This window comes from Marmota marmota, unplaced genomic scaffold, assembly GCF_001458135.2.
Source record: "Marmota marmota marmota unplaced genomic scaffold, marMar, whole genome shotgun sequence".
Taxonomy (NCBI): Eukaryota; Metazoa; Chordata; class Mammalia; order Rodentia; family Sciuridae; genus Marmota; species Marmota marmota.
Window position 1 is genome coordinate 17,767,868 of NW_025999880.1, and position 21,413 is coordinate 17,789,280.

Consider the following 21,413-nt stretch of genomic DNA (forward strand, 5'->3'; position numbering starts at 1 on the left):
AATACAGATGAGGGAGTAATTAATTCTGCCCAGGTAATTTGTCAAGAAATTGCCATTGAAAAGATAATTTTGAAAGGGGCTGTGAAGGATAAGAGTTCTCAGGTAGACTCTCAAAATTTATTCCCAGCACTTTTGGAACTATTTACCAATAGAAGGAAAGGAGAAGTTCATCATCATACCCAGTTTCCCTTTATACTGCCTGCAGGAATAAAATGCTCCTCTATTTCAACAGAAGTTCTCATCCCAAAAGCAAGGTAACTGATCAGGGAGCTGTCAGTATCTGGTAGGCCTTGTTGGGGTCACCCTGATAATACATCACATTCTATTGTCATTATTTTTTTTATCAGTCTAAGTAAACGTTTACATGGCATCAGCAAAATGTTTTCCATACAAGACGTGGCTTGGTATCATAAGCAAAACCCTAAAAATACATTTCTAGTATTATTCTAAATATCCTGGTAACTTAGTCATTTAATTCTGATCATCCAAATGACCTACAAGAAGTAGTTAAAATATGCAAAAGACTTGATTACTAGCAGATAATAGTGAAGTGATTTTACTCAGAAATACCAATTAAACTACCCTATTCTTTAGGAAAACATTCTCTTATGCTTGCTGAGTTTTGATTCTCTTTTTTTTCCTTTTTTTTTCTTTTTTTTTATTTTAGTGTCTCAGATTCATTCTTAAGGAACTGAGAACTTAATCTTCCAAAATGTCAAGTAAGTTTCAATTTTTATATTTATCAATCTATGTTAATAAGAGACTAATGCCCTAGCAAATGGGAATTCCAAAATACTCTCATTTTTTTTTTCTTCAAAACAGGACCATTGGTAGTTTTGTTGCATAGTATTATATCTCAGTTGTTTACAAGAAGTTATTTATTTTCTTTCAAACAGAAAGACCATCTTATGCCCCACCTCCCACCCCAGCTCCTGCAACAGTAAGTTTTAATTTTCTTGTTAATGTAATAGCCAAGTCTGGCCTTGATACAAAAACCCAGATGTCTTCCAGTGACAGTCACTCAATCATCACAGCCACAGGATGAAAAATTCAGTTAAAAAACAGCACTTCCTACTAAATAAAATAACTTTGCATCTTAACTTGAACCAACCCCAACATTTAAAAAAAAAAAAAAAAAACTTTGAAATTCCAATCAAACTCCTATGCTCTTTTTTTTTTTTTTTTAAATTGGAACTAAATGACAAGTTTAACACTTCTTTTCTCGTCAATCTTCGCTATTAAGAGTCTTTTAAGTTGATATTGAGTGAATGCTCATTCTGGCATTATTTATTTTTTTAAACCTAACCTTCAAATGGTTACATTTTTCTCTCTTGTCTATATATAAAATTTTCATATTAAATCAAACAGTAAAATTTCTAGGTCTATAACTACACTAATTGTAATTCTTTATTTTCAAGCTGTTCAAGTAAGGATTTCATTATCTGTGGGTCAGATCTTGCTGCTGAATTCTCCATAAATTATGTTTTATTGGTTTCTGAGTTGATAATGTTTCACAGTGTCTAAATAATAGTTGTGAACTGCTTTTTGTATCCAGCAAACTGACCCGGCTTGATCAGCATGTAAAATAATTGTCCAGCCCACAAAACAGATTTAACAGTAACTGTTCAGGCCTTGCTGAAATGGCTTCCTTGTTGGTTTTTTGCGGGGGGGGTTTTTTTGTTGTTGTTTTGTTTTTTAAAAAACACTGTTAACATGACCATATCCTACAAAATCAGTTCTTTAATAGCCGCCAGATTTTCCTTCCATACCCCCCCACCACCTAAATTTCAGGCTAGTGTACTTTTTACTACTAATTAGGTCCTTGTATAATTTTTTTTCTCCACTAGATAACTAGTCATATTTACTAATCCTCAGATATACGTTTTAGTTACGTTTATCAACAGTTTGTTTTTCTTTAGTAAGATGCTTTTAAAAAGAGAAACTGTATCATATTTTCTCAGTTCTATTTATATAATATGCAGTCTCTAAAGTTAGTTCCAGTAGACCTGAAAGTCCTGTTTGGTTCATTTTCTTTCTTAAATCAAAGAACATTTCTTACCACTATCTCCATGACACTCTCCTAGTGGCTATACAGGTGGAGTTGAACAATGGAGATTCTGACCTCAAAGAGCTAACCATGTACTTCAGCTTTGGAAATGGTATAATTATGTTTTAGTTTCAATTTTTTTAGTTCCCTTATTTTTCTTACATTATTGCCTCCTAATGTTAAACAGTGATTCTCATTGTATATGCAACCTCTGAAGGTGTCATTTTGATGTAAATACTGCCTCCAACAATGTATAATTATCTTGAGAACAAACTTGATATTTTTGAGATTAAAATGTTTCAAAAACCAAGTACCCCTTCTGACTTCTCATATGTAGAAAGGGTTTTTTTTTCCTTTGCCTTTCTTTAGTCATATTTCTGTATCATAATTTCACATTAACACATAAAATATAGAAGACTAGAGATTAAAACATCCAACAGAATGGATATTAAATGAATTATTTTCCTTCTTTTCTTTTTTTTTTTTTTTGGTTCCATTACTTCTACCACCACCATCACCACCACCACCTCCACCACCACTACCACCTTCACCACCTTCACCACCACTACTACCACTCAAATATACCACTCCAAGTAATATACACTTCTTTTGTGCGTTTGATACTTCATCTGTGTTTTGCCTACTTAAATATGTCTAATTTGCGTCTTTAACTATATAGGCTAGAAATTGATCAGCTCTCTTTTCTCCTAAAAAGTATCACATGTACTATCTGCTTGAATGTCTATTAGACACTAAGGATATGTATAGTGGCATGTTTTAGAAAATTGTGTTTGTTATGTAACAACTAAAGCTTAGTTGGGATGTCTTAAATGTATTTTACATTATACAATTCAGGAGTGATACTGTTAATTGCATGTAAAAATGAAATTAATGTCACTTTTTTGATTGAGTTTCATTAGGAAAAAACCCTACTTTAGTCCTCTCCTTGCTATATTCTTTTTATGCATTATGCCTTAATTTTCATGAACATTGGATGTCATGGTATTAATTAATTTGTGATTATATCAACACAAAAGTCACAAAACCCAAGAATCCTGTTGCAGCGAGCAGTTGTGTTTTGAAAGGGTGAGAGCTTTCAGAAAAATAGATGAAAAAAAGAAAGTTCACGTCTGTCAACTAGAAAAGTAGTTCTCATTAACACTAAATGCAGAAATTGTTCATAATTGACCTATGGAAGATGGATCAAAGAAGAGATGGAAGAGAAAGCCCTAAAAAGAATCATTGGGTTAAAGATCAGATAGTACCCCAGAATGAAATCCATGCATTTCTTACAAGTCTTTGTTTTGAAGTCATGTATGTGACATCCATTGAATCCAACATATGTTCTTTTCTATTGACAACTCCTAGCTTCCTGGTTTGAGTCTCTTCTCATTTCTCACATTATATAAAATAATTCAAAATTGTCTTGAAAAGCAGATCCATTTCTTGTTTTTATTTGTTTTTAGTAGATGAATACATTGGTTGGCATCCACATAACTGTCAAGTAAATTGTGTTTTGTTTTGCATGTAGTGTTTTCAGATTTCTAGGTTATCACACTTCAAGCCTTCCTATTTGAGACATGATATATATTGCTAAATTGCTTTATGGTACTATTGACTATAAAATAATCCTGAATGTTTGAAACACATCAGTGTATTGCTTACCTCAGAAAGCAAGCCACACATTCACATTCTCACAAACACCCCCCGGCCCCTGCCAAAAGAAAGAAAAAAGCAATAGCAACACATACAACTGGTTTCTCAATGAAAGAAAATTTTAATTTCCTCAATAAAAGAAAAAGAACATTTACAACACATCATTGCTTGTTTAAATTCAGGTTGCTTTTGCATGCCATATGCAGATCATTTTTCATTTCTGTGTTTTCCTCGTTTGAGCTCATTTCTCATTCGTGTTTTTGTCTCATTTGTTTCCATCAGCAAATGCCCAGCACACCAGGGTTTGTGGGATACAATCCATACAGTCATCTCGCCTACAACAACTACAGGCTGGGAGGGAACCCGGGCACCAACAGCCGGGTCACGGTAGGAGAATCAACTATTACAGCCTCCAGCAAACCACTGGAATTGACCAGAAATGCCTCCAGAGTTAGGTCCTTCTATAAGCACAGCCACTTAAAAAAACTTTAATTTGGCTTTTCAACTATTTAAACATTATTTAAACAGTTTTACACTGGGGGAAAAAATAGTGAGATCTGGATGGATATGTATATGGAAGAAAAGAAAAATCCATTCTGTTTGGTGGTCAGTAAGGATAAAACCTTGGGCACTTAATGCTTATACTATTGGAGACAAACTGAGAATTTCCTATGGTTAAAATACCCTTTTGGAGATGAAGAGTTTCTTCCATTTTTCTAAGGTAATTGGCATTAGTCTCAAGAACTTTGTTTCTTACTAAGTGCTAGTCTTTCAGACCTGGTATTTTCAGGGCTGGAAAGCTTTTGGCTGGCCTTGCCCATAAGAACTGCTACACATGGTAATTTGTCTTTTGGATTTAATTGTCAGCCTTCTAATTGAGACTCATTTCTCTACAGTTGAAAAGAAAAAAGACCTTTTAGTATCACTCCAAAAAATTTGCAAAATAGAAGTTGAATGAAATTGAAGTATCAAACTAAATATGTACAGTTAGGTGTATATTTCTAATCAATAGTACAGGGATGTGATTTCTAAAACTTAGGATGTTTATTTAAGTGGTCAACCTAAGATAATCAAATATATTTCAAAGTTTGAAATTGGTAGTAAATTACAGTAAATCCAAAAGTCAAATACTTACATACACTGGAATCTCTGGTGTTGATGAGAATATATACAATGCAAAATGGCTGTAAATTTTTAATACTTGGTTTTTATTTGCTGTATTCATAAGTAATAAATAAATGCCTTCAAATTAATGTAACTACCCTCTCACCCTGTAGTCAAACTATAGCTGAAAGCTTGTAACTATCAAACTATATGTCTATCTTGGTAAGCACATTGCTTATCTTGATAGGTTTTGTTTGTCTAAATTTTTCATTGTTTTTACATAATTTGTACTTCATAAGCATATCAAGTTTTATGTGCCATGTGTATTTCATGGTATCTGAAAAGAATTCTGACAAAGTGTGTTTATGTATGCATTTCACAATGCATACAATTTTTATGTGCATCAGTACATGTTTTCCCCTGGCCTAAATGTATGGTTTCACAAGTATAATGGATGATAGGGAACATTTTAATTTAAACACTGAATGGAGTCAATTTTGGATTATTCATGTTAATGCAGAAATTTATTCATGGGCAATAAATAGTAGAATGATTATGTTTAATAGCTCTATACAGTCAGCTCTTGATTATCTATGTTAATGGAATAGGCATAGAAACTAAAATACTAGAATGGCTTTTTTGGTTTGTGTATGTAAACATTTTATTCTTAACTTGGATGTAGCTGTTGGGGTTCTTTGTTGATAAAGTGGGGTCTTTCAGTGGAGACGGAGTAGGAAAAGAGAAGTGCAGTCCCAGTGTGTGGGCCCAGGTCATTCATTCATTTCTCCCCGTTACTTCCTGGCAAACACAAGAATCCAACATTCAGAATGTACACTAGCTTCAGAGTAGGGTAGTATAAGAGAGTTGTTGAACATTGAAGCTTGGTGTTTTGGCTCTGTTCTTTGTGTTGTTGTCTTTTTAGTACCAGATTGAAGGGTAGTCAAATCAAACTGTTGTGTGAAGGAAATAAAACAGGAGGTTTTACACTACCTTTTTTTATATCTCTGAAGTGTATTAGGAGTTGACAGCTCTGATTTTGACCATTATAAAAACGTTTTAATTTTAAGATGGCCCTAGTTACCCACATTCAGTTCTCCTGTTTAGTAATTTGTCTAGAAATTACCTTAGTGATTTGAAGGACTGATTGTGTGAGGCCCTGAGAAGGAGCTTTCCTGAAGGTCACACGGAAATTCATATTTCCTTCAAGACTCCAGAACACTTGGATAGTTTCCAGTGAACACTTTACATGGCAAGTTGACATCTTTTGGAGTGCTTAGAATAGCTTTGAGTTGCAATTCACTTCTAGTTAGTTTTTCATTCAGATAATGATTTGCATTTTCTTAAATACAGATGTGCATACAAACAGATTGAGACAAAACATTAGCGATATCCTATTTTCTTCATTTTAATAGGAAATCTATACTCTTAAATAAATCTTATCAGAGAAACAGCTAAGAATTGGGAAAGAAACAATAACAAAGAACTCTGGATAGCTAGGATAAATTTCACAAAATCGTGAACCATGCTCCTTACATTTCCTAGGACTTTACTCGTGTAAGCACATCTTTTAACACTCATAGGCACTTGTCTGCCTGCCCCAACTCATTACAAATTAGAAGCAGAAAATTGGAAAGAGAGGGTTGCTGGTAAAGATAACAAAAGAAAATCAAAAAAAGGAAGCTCAAGCACTCTAAAAGCCACCCATTGGGCCATTTAGTAAGGGAGCCGACTATAGTTTTTCATACCTCAGAAGGTGACAGCAAAGCAGTGACTCTTTCTAATTGTCTGTTATCTAGAAAAGTTAAAGTATGTTCAGTGCAAACTGGTTTTTTTGTTGGTTGGTTGGTTTGGTTTTTTTTGTTGTTGTTTTTTAAGAGTAAAGAAATGTTTAAGACATATCTGGGATGTTAAATAAATTGAGGGTGGGTGGTGGTATAATTCTTTAAGATCCCAAAACCAATTGGAATTTAACTTTGTTATTTTGGATTATTTTTATTGTTGTTATATTTGTTGTTGGTTTTTTTCATTTTGCGTTTATAAATTGACAGGTCAGTGTAATGAAAATATGACTTCAAGATGTAGATAATTGGTGTACCTTTCTTTGGAAGAAAAAGAGAAATAAATCCATTAATGTTATAAAATGTGATTCTTAGAAAAATTCCAAAGAGCAAATGTACTTTGTTTTCAGAATGTTTTGATTCATACTTAAAGTTTGAAAATATAAGCATTTTAGAATTCTTTACCTCTTTAATTTCTAAAAAATTAGGGGCACAATTTTATTTATAACTCACTTTATGGGTTTCTGAAGGTTTGTGTGGGATATGAGTTGAAAATTTTTTTAACAATGTATAAAGAAGCAGATTTGATGGACTCTTCCTCTGAGCCCATGATCTAAGGTTAGCCTCCTAGGATTTTTCTCCCTTAAAAGAACTCCTGTAAACCTTGATTAAGATCTCCCCTTATTTGCTGCTCATACCACCACTGGTGACTACTCCCGTGGCTCATCTCCATTGCCCACTGCTAGCTAAAAAGAGGGTCTGTTTGAATGGGCACCAGCATGGGCATGCCAGTAAGAATGCTCGGAAGGAAGAGCAGAAAGAGAGGAGATACTGCTTCAAGGATGAAATGCTTTCTTACAACTTCATAGGTAAAGAAGGAAGAGTTACTTAAAAGTATATGAGGACAGAAGGGAGACCCTAGTGTCAGAAAAGGAAGCATTTCTTGCTTACATTGGAAAAGGGCATAAGCATGCCCAGTCCCTAAGCCCTTGAACAAAAAAACAAGGTTATGATTTATCACTGTAGCAACAGAAGGGTAAGAGAACAAATACTCACTCTCATTTTCTTATAAAAATTTGAAAATTAAGTCAGGACTTTTTCCCCCAAGCCTGGCAGCGAGAATTAATATCATTTGGCCATGATTTTTATTGTTCTGAGTCCTTAATCAAATGCAGTTGTGTATGTATGTATGTTAAGAAAAGATTTAGAAGTTCAGAAACAGGAGTTCTTGGAGTGGCTGGCTTTACCTGGGACATCTACCAGAAGCCATAGTGTCTCCTGCCTAGATCTCAGCTCATGGAACCTATCACTCATCTGTCTCATTCTTTTATTTCTTCTCTCACACACTTTCTTCTTTCCTTTTGAAACTGTTTTCCAGTGTCTCCTCCCCTTCCTTTTCTTCTGTTCCCTTTTCCTATATATGCCATCTTTTCCTCTTATGTCTCTTACACAACACCAAAAATTCTTAATAGAATGGACCTTCTTCATGTAAGACCTCAAAAATGACAATCGGGCCCAGTATCTGCTGGGGCTCTGTTCCTGGAAACTTATTTGCTCCTCGCTGTGATTAGGATGGAGGACAGAGAAAGATGGGACTTTAGTTCATACTTCTTGAAAACCACTGGATAATAGACATAGCCTTTGAGAGAAATGAAATCTTTGTGTGCTGAAAGAGATAAGAAAGTTTGCAGAGTGTTTGTTGTTTTTTAACCCGAGAGGCAGTTTTTGTATTGTGTTTTGTGTGAGGGTGTGTTCCTGATGTAGTATCAATAGATGCAAGGTCTCCTGTAGGCAATGTGAGTGTGGTAAGTGATGAAGGTTCAGATTCTGCTGCAGGTAATCAAGTGTTGACTGTATGCATAATGACAGTTGAGCAAAGTAAATGGGTGCCAGGTAATGTTCTAAATGTGATTTGTTTGCTATATAACCATATATTTTCAATGTATGGATTATTATGTAATATTTTGTTCTTACAGCCAGGTTGTCAAAGCAGTGGCAATAAACTGCCAAGTAAAACATTACAATTGCATGCTTAAAGCCATTTTCTTTTGATGTGAACATTTCTGAATTTGCAGTGATAGCTATTTTCCGTGGAGAAAATATAAGAATCTTGTATCCATGGACGAGTAGAAGAAAGGCGCATTAGAATTTTTTTAAGGGACTCTCTTTTCAGGTTGCCGGTGAACTTCTTGCAGTTGAGTAATGAATGTATTTAACTCTTTTGTAGGCATCCTCTGGTATTACGATTCCAAAACCCCCAAAGCCACCAGATAAGCCGCTGATGCCCTACATGAGGTACAGCAGAAAGGTAGGCACCTAGAACTGGGAAGGAGTGTGGACCACCACCTCTGCTTCTCAGCCATCCATGCAGCTTCAGCGTGGCCTAGTCTGTTTTTCTCTGCATATTCAGGGGAAGCATAAAAAATGTAGTTTTTAAAGAGCTTTGTTCTGATTTCAGAATTTCAGAAGTAAAATCCAGCAAGAGGAGCATAATTAAATAAGACAGAATGTTTTGTAGCCATGAATGTAATGTGTTTTGAAGAATATTAAATGACATGAAAAAAATGTTAAGTAAAAAAAGTAATACAAGATTATTTGTATTATTTTTGTAAAAATCATTAAAACTACATGTTAGTTTGAGGGAGGGAACCTAGAAAACAATGGTTACCTCTGAGCAATAAGCTGATGGTAATTTTTATTTTCTATGTATTTCCTTGAATTTTCCAAATTTTTTGGTGATAAGCCTTATTACACTTAAAAATATGGCTAATATCTTTTTTAAAGGTATGGCATTTTAACAGACCTTTAGAAATGTTTTAATTTTTGGTCATAATAATTGTATATGTATTTGACAATATGATCATGTATTATAGTTTGCATTGTATTATGCAGATTAACAACTTTCTTGCTAAATTCACGTGAATTTTTAGAGACATCAGTTAGCTTATTGAGTTAACTCATCTTAAGTGCCTGTAGTGATTGGAGGTCTTCTTGATATATCAAATTAAAGTACTTAGGAATGAAGTGACATGGTGTCTGAGATCTACCTTAAAGTAATCTTACAGAACCAAGCACTATGGCATGTGCCTATGGTCCCAGCTACTCTAGAGACTGAGACAGTAGTTAAGGCCAGCCGTGACAATGTAGCAGTCTCAAAAGTAAATAAATAATAATTCATCAGGTTGGAGTAGGCCAACGAGGACATAGAAATACAATGCTACCTTTTATTTTTTTTAAATGTTTAAAAGTTTCTATATTAGAAAATATTTTTAAATGTTTAAATGTCCATATGTTTAGGCATCTATATTGAAATTCCATCTGTTTCCTTTTTAAGGTCTGGGACCAAGTAAAGGCTTCCAACCCTGACCTAAAGTTGTGGGAGATTGGCAAGATTATTGGTGGCATGTGGCGAGATCTCACTGATGAAGAAAAACAAGAATATTTAAACGAATACGAAGCAGAAAAGGTAGGAGCCCCCTGTGGTGGGACGGATACAGTATAAAGTGCATCATCCTTGGCTCGTTATTTATAAAAGAAACGTAAGACTGGATCAGAAAGCTGAGGCTGCACTGAGGCTGCCTGCCTGGGCCCAGGCACATTTCTCTAGACCTTAGATTCCTTATCTGTAAAAAGAAGGTGACTTTAACACCTTGCCTACATGATGTCTTAAGATATTCAAATGAGATAATACACACTATAACCAGCAAAATGTTAATTATAAACTGAAAAACCTTTGAATTTCAGATAGAGTACAATGAATCTATGAAGGCCTATCATAATTCCCCTGCATACCTTGCTTACATCAATGCAAAAAGTCGTGCAGAAGCTGCATTAGAGGAAGAGAGTCGACAGAGACAGTCTCGCATGGAGAAAGGAGAACCTTACATGAGCATTCAGCCTGCTGAAGATCCTGATGGTAAGGGGAGAAAGTACAATTTTGTTTATGCTTTCTCTGAATTAATGTATGTTTTAATAATGTTTTTATTTTTTATCTTAAATGAAAAAGCAGTACTTAAGTGCCATTTCAATATCTTGATTATTTTGATTAAGATTTTTGTGTCAATTTCCCACAAGAAAAAGAAATATCCTTTCAGAACAGAAGATAGTAAAAACTATACTTACTGTTTATCAAAGTCTTTGTACTCAGAACTCATGGAAGGCATTTGAGTCACAACTAGGAATTTGCCTTCACTACTTTTAAAAAGCTAAAAAGAAACTGTGGCATATATACACAATAGAATATTACTCAGCATTAAAAGAGAATAAAATCACGACATTTGCAGATAAATGGATGGAGCTGGAGAATATCATGCTAAGTAAGCCAATCCCAAAAAAACCAAAGGCCAAATGTTTTCTCTGATATGTGGATGCTGGTCCATAATTGGGGCTAGGGGTGGGGTGGGGCATGGGAGGAATGGAGGAACTTTAGATAGGGCAAAAGGGAGGGAGGGGAAGGAAGCGGGTATGGGGGTAGGAAAGATGGTGGAATGAGATGGACATCATTACCCTAGGTACATATATGAAGACACGAATGGTATGAATCTACTTTGTGTACAACCAGAGACATGAAAAATTGTGCTCTGAATGTGTACTATGAATTGAAATGCATTCTGCTGTCATGTACAACAAATTAGAATAAATTAAAAAAATTTTTTGAAAAGCTAAATGCCTTCTAGTTATACCCAGCTTTCTTTTTGATTCCTTGAATTTGCTGAATCAAAGATTCTTAAGAGAGAAAATTAATGAGTGGGTAGGAACATTATGAAATCTTGCTAGTAAATTCTGCAGTCCAACAAGAATTTACTAATACAAGTCATAAGGACCACTTGTGAGGACACACAGATTGTATATGTTCACACAAATGGCAGAGCTTTCTAATTGGGGTTCCATGAATAGTGTGCAGGTGTGCAGATTGCTCTCCGGGTTCTTTGTAGTCAAGCAGGGTCAGAAGCTACAAGGACCCCCAGAGACCGCCACCACAGATTAGAAGCACTCCTGTCCACTATCTAGCATGCTGTACTGAATACTGTGTTTTCTCTGTGTACACTATGATGTGGAAGAGGTTAGAAACTCCAACTATAAGCCACAAAAACATCAAGAAAATAAAATCCCATTTTAAGGTACAGTAACAGAGGGGAAGTTTGTAAAGAAGACACCAACAAGGGCAGTTTAAAGACATGAACAATATACTTATAAAGAGAAAACCAAAAATGAGATTTTTAAAAGAATGGACTGGGATATTGACAAAATGTTATAAATACACATAGTAAAATATAGAGAATAGAATATGGAATACAAATAATACCGATGTTAAGCAGTATCAGTAGTGCCAAAGGCACTAACATATGCAAATTTTAATTAAGGTGGGATGGTTAATGTAAGAAAAGTACATAGAATTGAAAAATAAAAGCTCAGGTCTACAAATAATTGGGAAGAAGAGGATCTGCACAAGAGAAACACGGGCTAACAACATAGAAGCTGTAAGCAGAAGATAAAGCTTTCCTTAAGTGAAAGATAACAGCATGACTTGAGAAAGTCTTGCCTTCTGCCTGTTGTGTTTTTAAGTTTAAGAGAGGCTCCTAAGCCAACTAATAGGAAAGGGTACAATAAATAAGGTGCCAATGTAAGAATGACTGTAGACCTTAAACCTCATCCCTCAGGACTTGGGAGGCAGAAATAGACATACAACCAAGAGACAGGTGGCACCTGCTGACATCAGTAGCAAAGGACCAGAAAAAGGTTCACAAGACATATGCCATGCTCCACACAAAACACTGAAGGCTTTTTAAAATGACACTTGAAAGACAATCACATGTAGCACACTGTAGGCCTCTGTGGCAGAGTTTCCTAAAACATGGTCCCACCCCCCACCCCCGACTCTGGTAGTATACTAAGAAGTTAGGTGCTAGAGAGCAAATTTGTTTTTATGTGTTTTGCTTAAGGGAAAGCTTGGTATTTTTTAGATGAGTTAGTTTAAAGGAAAGTAGATAATAGTACAGGTTGTTACCAGCTATGTGAAAAACTGTTGATGATAAAGCAAAAGCCAAGATTAAGAAAGCACTGTTGTAGTTATTAAAAGTAAGCATATAGTGCTGGGGTTAAGCGCTCTCCTAGCACGTGCAAGGCGCTGGGTTCGATCCTCAGCACCATATAAAAATAAATAAATAAAGGTATTGTGTCCAATTACAACTAAAATATATTTAAAAAAAGCATATAAGCCAGACCTGTGTAGTACATCAGTGCACGTTGACAACAGCTGTGTGCATGTGTAAATTGACAAAAATTAGAAGTAATTTGGGAATTGAATATTTTTTTTTCCTAAAGTTACCTATGCCTTCGTGGTGTTTTGTTGTGATGGTGGTGGTGGTGGTGGTAGTGATAGTGCTGGGGACTGAACCCAGGGATGCTCTACTACTGAGCTATATCCCCACCCATTTTATTTATTTATTTATTTATTTATTTTGAAACAGGGTCTTCCTGAGTTGCTGAGGCTGGCCTCATACTTGTGATCTTCCTGCCTCAGCTTCCTGAGTCGCTGGAATTGCAGTTGTGCACCACCACCCGCAGCCTTTGTGACTTTTTGATCTAATAAAATGAAAATGCTATCTATGAGAATGCTAGAGAGGATTTTTCTCTGTAGTAATAAGTTGATTTTTACAAATGATCATTTTCATCAATTGTAAAGAGCTACAGCAACAAAGACTACACAGTTCATATGTTGTTTACCAATATATATGCTGCCTCTGTAGCTCAGTGGTAGAGCACTTGCCTACTGAGAGATATTGACATTCGAATTTCAGTTACTGCCATGGGGTGCAGCCTTCTTGTTGATACTGAAGCCTAAAGAGATATGGTTATATCTCATTTTTGTTTCATCCAAACCCTTCTCAGACTTCATCACTTAACAACTTTATGAGAAAAACCTTAGCCACAAAACACATTCTGTCTTCTATGTGGTTTTCACCAAGTGTCCGATACTGCTCTTGTCATGCTGGTCAGGCCAATGAGAGAGCACCACAGTTCCTCAATGTTAAATGTTAACATTGCTACACTCCTGGTTATGGTTACTGGCTACCTCATTTCTGGAACATCTTTTTCATTCCAGATTATGATGATGGCTTTTCAATGAAGCATACAGCCACTGCCCGTTTCCAGAGAAACCACCGCCTCATCAGTGAAATCCTTAGTGAGAGTGTGGTACCAGACGTCCGGTCAGTTGTCACAACAGCTAGAATGCAGGTCCTCAAGCGACAGGTCCAGTCCTTAATGGTTCATCAGGTACATCACAAACATTTGTTAAATAAATTGCTGCAAATCCCAGGTGACATGATTCTTATACCATGCATACATAAACTGTGAAATGTTTCATTCTAACCTGTTGTGATTTGGGAAAGATGGTTACGGGAGTGAACCATTTCCAGAGGTTTATTAAGTTTGTCATTAAAAACTAATAGAGACAGTACACACCTGTAATACCAGTTACTTGGGAGGCAAGTTTGAGGACAGCCAAAATTTTAAAATAAAAGATAAAATTAAGGGGCTGGGGTTGTAGCTCAGTGGTAGAGCACTTGCAATAAATAAATAAAGATATTGTGTCCATGTTCAACTAAGAATTTTTTTTTAAAAAAGTTAAAATTAAAGGACTGAGGATTTAACTCAGTGGTAGAGTGTCCTGGGTTCAATCCCCAGGACTGGTAGAAGGGGAAAAAAAACAAGTAGTAACAAAACCTTGTAATTGAAAGTATTTCTATTAAGAAATACATGTGCACTTGAGAATTTTAGACAACCTTTCCACATTTGTTGCTTTACTGAATACTTTTCCAAAAAACTCCTGAGGCCTGAAATAGTGTTCTTTAACATTTACTTTATTAATCACAGTCCTCTCTCTATACTTAATTTTATATTTTTAAAATTATAGCTAGATTCATGTTGTAGAATTTAAAATGTAAAATGTTATTTGTCACAGAAATTGAAAGAGTGATCATTAAAAAATGAGGTGTGTTTTCTGTGTTTGATATTTGCTTCAGAGAAAATAAGTAAGTAATCATAAAACCTGGTTACATGTCTTACAGCGAAAACTAGAAGCTGAACTTCTTCAAATAGAGGAACGGCACCAGGAAAAGAAGAGGAAATTCCTGGAAAGTACAGATTCATTTAACAATGAACTTAAAAGGGTATCCATTTGATGTGTTAACTATACTTCATCACTGTTCCCGATACTTTCTTTTTCCTTGTTCTTTTTTCCAAAACTGTTTTTATTTAATATTGTTCACTTTGAAACAGAGTTAATGTCACTATACATATAAGACCTATAATATCTTTTATTTATGAAATTATTGCCATTTTCTGGAAAATTGCAATAAATTTGAGATATCATATAGTATATATGCACATATTAGGTCCATAGATGTTGGAGTCCTAATATTTTAAACTTCTATGCAGTCATGAATTATTTTCACTTTATTGGAATTATTCATCAGACTTTTAATGCAGTTTTCGTTTTGTATTAGAAAAGTAAATCTTGTGTTTGGGAGTCTGAAATATAAATTAGAAACCTTATGAATAATTCTGTCACAGTATTGCCTCTCCCCCTGTAGTACTTGATGATACGGGACTGCACAAACAACTTCTTTATGTTTATGCAAAAGAGTTTCAGGGAAGACTGAGAAGCATGTTTTTTTCCTCCTGTATACATATATTTATTTCATAGGCAAGAAAACCTACTTTTGAAGCAATTTATCTGGTTCAAAGGTTATAAGAAGAAAACATTACTAAAGGAGTTTTTTGGGTTTTTTTTTTTTCTGACTACTAGTTGTGCGGTCTGAAGGTTGAAGTGGATATGGAAAAGATTGCAGCTGAAATTGCACAGGCTGAGGAACAGGCCCGAAAAAGGCAGGAGGAAAGGGAGAAGGAGGCAGCAGAGCAAGCCGAACGCAGTCAGAGCAGCATCACTCCCGAGGAAGAGCAAGCGGCAAACAAAGCCGAGGAGAAGAAGGATGACGAGAGCATTCCAATGGAGACAGGTAAGCACCAGACACCGCGGGAATCGCCAGGGCCTTTTACAGCTATCTGTAATTTTGATTTTTCTTTCTAAATGCTCTTAGAGATCATTCTTGTCTCTTGAGTAATTCTCTATGTGACCTACCCAGTTCTTTCCAAATCCTAACTTTATGGTAGACCCACTGAAAAAGTTGGTATCACCATGGAACACCAGTGACATATTGTCGGCAGTCTTGCCATCTGAGGTGTTTGACATTGTACTCAGATGTGCTGTTTTTTAACTTGAGATTATGAAGTAGACCAGTATGATGGTTAAGGACCCTGGTCCAGGAGTCACACAGATTGGGGACTAGAACTAGAACCTCAACTGTGGATAGTTTTTTAGTTTGTTTCCTCATTTGAAATTATCCTAGTACTGCTTCTGTGAACACATTCTGGTACTAGATTTAACATGGTGTTAACACTCAGCATTTTGACTTTTATCACTCATATTAATTATTCAAGGTGTGATCATTGTTCTTAAGATTGTGTCCTAGGATAGTGTCAGGCAAAGTAAAACTTATAGGCCAAATCCTGCCACACTTTTTTTGTAAAAAGTTTTATTAAAACACAGCCACACCAGTTTGTGTATATATTGTATATGACTGCTTTGAGGCTACAGCAGTATGGTTGAGTAGTTGCAGCAAAGACTACCTGGCCCACAAAGCCTAAAATATTTACTATCTAGCCCTTTACATAAAAAGATCATTGACCCCATCCTAGAAGAACTTACTTCTAGGTAAACTGATTTTCCTGGGGAATAAAACATCCTGCAAGTTAGAAAATTACATGTAGGACTTGTATAAAGAACTGATTAACTGATTGCTTGAAATTTCCAGATCACCTCACTTCCTGGCACTATTTTCACCTACTTAGTGCACCATGTAAATAGAACTAAGCTGAGAGTAGTTATAGGAATACAGCCAGAGGCTTCTTCAACCATCATTGCCAGAAGTAACGGGGATAGTAGTTATACTTGTACTCAAATGACAACCATCTGAAAAGTATTTAATGGAATATAAATATCTTCACCAGACATTTCTACAAAATATAATTCAGTAGATGAATATTTCACATGGATTTTAAGTTTTATCTTCTTAGCCTCATTTCTGTTTTTTTATCAACATGTTTTTTATCTTAAATTTGAAGCATGAGCACGTTTGTGGTTAAATTAAGAGCTTGGGAATCAGGGTATGGGTCTTTGCTCATTTTGCAACTAGACATTACTCAGTCAGAGGTTTTGTCATCTGTGAATGGGGCCTTTCTTATTCTTAAGGCCTGTGGGTCTTTACTCAGATTCTATCCTTATAGCTTAAGAAAAAGAAATGAAGAAAATGAAGACTGCAAGCAAAACCCTCATGCTCTTAATTTCTTATAGGAAACAGCCCAGTGTGACATTTAACAAAGTATCTAAAATATAAATTTGATATTATTTCCACATCTGCCCTCTCACTTAATCCAAAAGCCACAGAACAGCACTGTTCAATAGTAATATACTGTAAGTCACATGACATTTTAAATTTCATACTAGTGACATTTTTTTAAAAATTAGGCAAAATAATTGACATTAATTTGATGATATTGTATTTAACCCAATATATCTTAAATAGTATTTCAACATGTAATCAACATTTTTAAAATTATCAACTTTTTTACATTCTTTTTTTCACACAATAAGTCTGAAATCCAACATGTATTTTATTCTTAGAGCACATCTCAATTCAAAAGCTAAATTTTCATCTAAAGTATTTAATCTGTGCTTAGATTTTTATAGAACCTACTGCTAAAGAAGTAGATTTTCACACCCCAGATTATGCCACACATACTTAAAAGCTCCTCACTGACACTGGCTCATTTCAGGTACTCACTAGCCACAGGTGGCTAATGGCTACCATATTGGACAGCACAGCTCCATGCTGTCCATGTCCATGTAGAGCAGATATTTATCTTCAAACTGACAGTGTCACGTGTGATTACAGAGGAGACACACCTCGAAGAAACAGCGGAGAGCCAACAAAATGGTGAAGAAGGCACGTCCACTCCAGAGGACAAAGAGAGTGGGCAGGAGGGGGTGGACAGCATGGCGGAGGAGGGGACCAGTGATAGTAACACTGGCTCAGAGAGCAACAGTGCAACAGTGGAAGAGCCACCAACAGATCCCATGCCGGAAGATGAGAAGAAAGAATAATTGTTGCCTTGTTTTATGTGTCCTAAATACTTTTTTAAATGAAAAAAATGTTTTTTGGTTTTAATGGTGTTATGTGGTCTGTGTATTAATTTTTTTCTTGTCTGTTTCATACCACCAAAGGCTTTTTGGACCATGAGTGTCATGAGCCCAGTGGCACAGTCAGTCACCTTTCTTAACATTGTAAAGATGGCTTTTTTCTTTGGATCTTGTTGCTAGCCCTCATCTGCCGAAAGCCTCAGAATTTAAATTAATTGAGAAAACACCCACCTCTTTTAGAGAGTTATCCTTTGATGCTGCAGAATCTCCTCTTACAAATGCCTTCCTCCAGCTCACTTGGGTGCTTACCAAAGCCATAGCTTTAAACCTTCCCAGTCCCTATCAACAGCTTCCTGAAAGTCCCCTCTCTTGTGTATATGTGCACAGAGTACATTCTTGAGAACACAATCATGAGTGTGTGTATATTTTTTCACTTGCCCTTTTTATTTTAAATCAGTGTCAGATATCAAGAGTTGTGTTAAAGGCTACAGTGTTGCCTACAACCAACTATCCTTGGATCGTACTGATCCAGAGTAGTCTCCACAGTTACAGTAGTTCCTGGCTTATGACGTAGTCATTAAAATGAACATAGCACATTTTTGTTATCTATACTGCTTTTTTGTTCTGGTTAATATTGGGTGCATTCTGGTAAATTCATCCTTTGTACTGGGGGAAAAAACACTTTTTTACCAAGTTTTCCAAAGACAGAATAGATCACAAAGTTAAGGAATGGAATGTTCTTGTAATAGACTAGATAACTTCATAATGATTAGCCCATTCCAGAAGAAAAACAGCTGGGAATTAAGTTCATCCACATGAAATTGTTTTACAATAAACAAAACATTCAAAACCTCAAGGCTCAGGATCCCATAGATCAGAGCCTACCTCCCTTTTTGATAAACTTAGTATAGTAAAGTCTTGGAGACTAGAAGAAAGATAGTTTGTCACACGTATGCTTCCAAAAAACTAGAATAGATTTTTACTGAATAGTGGTATATCTGATGGTATATGTTTCTTAAAGGTCCAAATGTAATAAAAAAATGAAAAAAATGGTCTCAGTGTTTTTAATGCCCTAAATATTTGTATGCAAGACAAGGATACAGTTTTGTCTCAATAGTGCAATGACAGTATGGAGGGGCCACTCGGTCATTTGAATTTACATACTCAGGGCCCTTGTCTGTAAATGCTGCAGTTATTAAGTTAATTTGCACAATACAATTGTGAAAATAAGTTTCCTTCCATGATAGTTAGGTCACATGCATTTATCTTGAGTAAGAATGCATTTATGACATTTAAATTTAAATTATCTTTGAAAAAAGCACGGGGCTGGGGATATAGCTCAGTTGGTAGAGTGCTTGCCTCACATGCACAAGGCCCTGGGTTCAATCCCCAGCACCACAAAAAAAAAAAAAAAGGAAAAAGAAAAATAACATGGGTGTGCTTTGGGGGCAAGAATTCTGTACTGGAATGTCCTCATTTATGATGAATTCACTTGCTCTGAACCCACAACACCATTAGTGACTGTAACTCCACATCATGCTTAGTCTTTTGAGAGGGAGCCTGATTTTGGGTGCAAATATCCTTTGATGTCTATTCTAGATAATATGTGGTAACTTTTTCCTGGTTCCTTGTGAGTGAGAGAAACTGATAAATGAGTCTAGGTGTTGGGCATTGCAGGAGAACTCAAACCGATCTCAAATTGTACAGCCTCCTCTGATATGGTGCAGAGAAGTTGTTAAATAATAGAGGTGGAAAACAGTGCAAGAGCAAGGTGTCAGATTATTTATCCAAGTCTCTTGAGAGGATGGAAGTGCTTCCTTTGCTGAGCTGGAGATGGGTGGCACTGGGAAAACATCTGCCTGGCCTAGGCCTGTCCTCGCCAGGCAGTTCTGGCAACTGGCTGAAAGGTGAATTAGGTGGAATTTGACAGTTTTTAACCTCAGGGGGCACAGAGTAACTTTTCTTCTTTGTTAAGGTGATATGTACAGATACGGATATTTCTTAGTTTTGAGAATGTGAGATATAACATTAATTTTTCATCCTCATAGACATTGGGAAAATAGTTCAAAACTCTGAGCCTGTTTCAACTAACATAGATTGAACTACTTTCTATTTCAGTGCCTTTTCTGCTCCATATAGCCATGATTTTTAATGCATTTATCTTGAGTAAAAATGCACAAAATTTGAGGGCTTGAGTTATATTAATTTTTTTAAAGAGAGAATTTTTTAATATTTATCTTTTAGCTATTGGCGGACACAACATCTTTTGTTTGTATGTGGTGCTGAGGATTGAACCTGGGCCGCACGCATGCCAGGCGAGTGCGCTACCACTTGAGTCACATCCCCAGCCCCAAGTTATATTAATTTTTAACAACAAATAGGGTTCCATGTCTCCCCAGTTTTCTCACTAGAATGCCAAATTCTCTTAACTCCCCACCTGTCAATAAGCATGTCTTTCTTAGCTGGTCGCCATGGCACATACTTGTAATCAAAGTAACTCAGAAGGTTGAGTCAGGAGGATCAAGTTCAAAACCAATGAATGACAAAAGCCAGTGACAAAGTGCTTAGAGACCCTGTCCCTAAATAAAATACAAAATAGGGCTGGGGATGTAGCTCAGTGATTGAGTGGACTTGAGTTCAATCCCAGTACAAAAAAAAAAAATACATAAGCATGTCTTTTTTAAATGACTCCTACAGTACATGATAAATATGTCAAGTCATGCACAGCATACAGATATTTCTATCAACAGAGGACCACATATAAGATAGTGGTCCCATAAGATTGTAATGGAGCTGAAAATTGCCTGTTGGTAAGAATTTTTACTGTGTCTTTCCTATGTTTAGATACACAAATGCTTACCTTGGTGTTACAAGTGTTAAAATTGCCTACAGTGTTTATTTAATGCAGTAACATGCTGTACATGATTGTCACTAAGAGCAGTAGGCTATAGCCTAGGTGTGTGGTGGGCCATACCATCTAATTGTGTATGAGTACACTCACTATGCCATTTGCATGACAACAAAATCACCTAAAGATGCATTCCTCAGAATATCCCCATTGTTAAGTGACACATGACTCTATAGATGTCTAAGAGATTTGGAAGAAATAAATAGATGCTATCTTATTTTAACATGGTAATGTGAATGTCAAATGGAAAAGATACAATAGGTTGACTTATTTTTTTTATTTTTTTATTTATTTATTTTTGTATTGGGGATTGAACTCAGGGGCTCTCGACCACTGAGCCACATCCCCAGCCCTTTTTCATATTTTATTTAAAGACGGGGTCTCACTGATTTGCTTAGCACCTTGCTTTTGCAGGGCCTGGCTTTGAACTCATGATTCTCTTGCCTCAGCCTCCCAGGCCACTGTGATTACAGGCGTGCTCCCCCATGTCTGACATAAATTGACTCTTTTAAAAAAGGAATCTGAGGTCATGTATATTTATTGAAGTTTAACTAGATGTGTCCAAATTTTTAGTTTTGATCCTCTACAGTTAGATTCTAGTGTTGGATGTTAGATGGCGCTGACAGTACAAAACTATCGCCTGCAGTTAAGCTTAAG

The 21,413-nt window shown here is 35.9% G+C and overlaps 1 protein-coding gene across 5 annotated transcripts; it reads left to right on the forward strand.

The window, feature by feature from the left end:
- The first annotated feature begins 236 nt into the window (after positions 1-236).
- Smarce1 (SWI/SNF related, matrix associated, actin dependent regulator of chromatin, subfamily e, member 1) lies at positions 237-17,876 on the forward strand. 5 transcript variants are annotated; one of them, XM_015495758.2, is made up of 11 exons: positions 237-254; positions 668-719; positions 897-940; positions 3,986-4,090; positions 8,813-8,893; positions 9,920-10,051; positions 10,330-10,501; positions 13,691-13,863; positions 14,658-14,759; positions 15,398-15,608; positions 17,604-17,876. In XM_015495758.2, exons 2-11 carry the CDS (start codon positions 713-715, stop codon positions 17,810-17,812), a joined length of 1,236 nt encoding a protein of 411 aa, XP_015351244.1. In that variant the 5' UTR covers positions 237-254; positions 668-712; the 3' UTR covers positions 17,813-17,876. The 5 variants fall into 5 exon arrangements, with proteins under 5 accessions (XP_015351244.1, XP_048647841.1, XP_048647867.1 ...); XM_048791884.1 differs by lacking the exon at positions 237-254 and having other exon boundaries at positions 662-719; positions 17,586-17,876; XM_048791910.1 differs by lacking the exon at positions 237-254 and having other exon boundaries at positions 662-719; positions 16,936-17,638.
- Positions 17,877-21,413: the final 3,537 nt, after the last annotated feature.

Bases quoted from the DNA above. Each gene is read 5' to 3' on its own strand.
- Smarce1 (XM_048791884.1), top strand. The intron at 14,760-15,397 runs GTATCCATTTGA...TCTGACTACTAG, and splicing joins TTAACAATGAACTTAAAAGG to TTGTGCGGTCTGAAGGTTGA. The intron at 15,609-17,585 runs GTAAGCACCAGA...TCAAACTGACAG, and splicing joins GAGCATTCCAATGGAGACAG to TGTCACGTGTGATTACAGAG.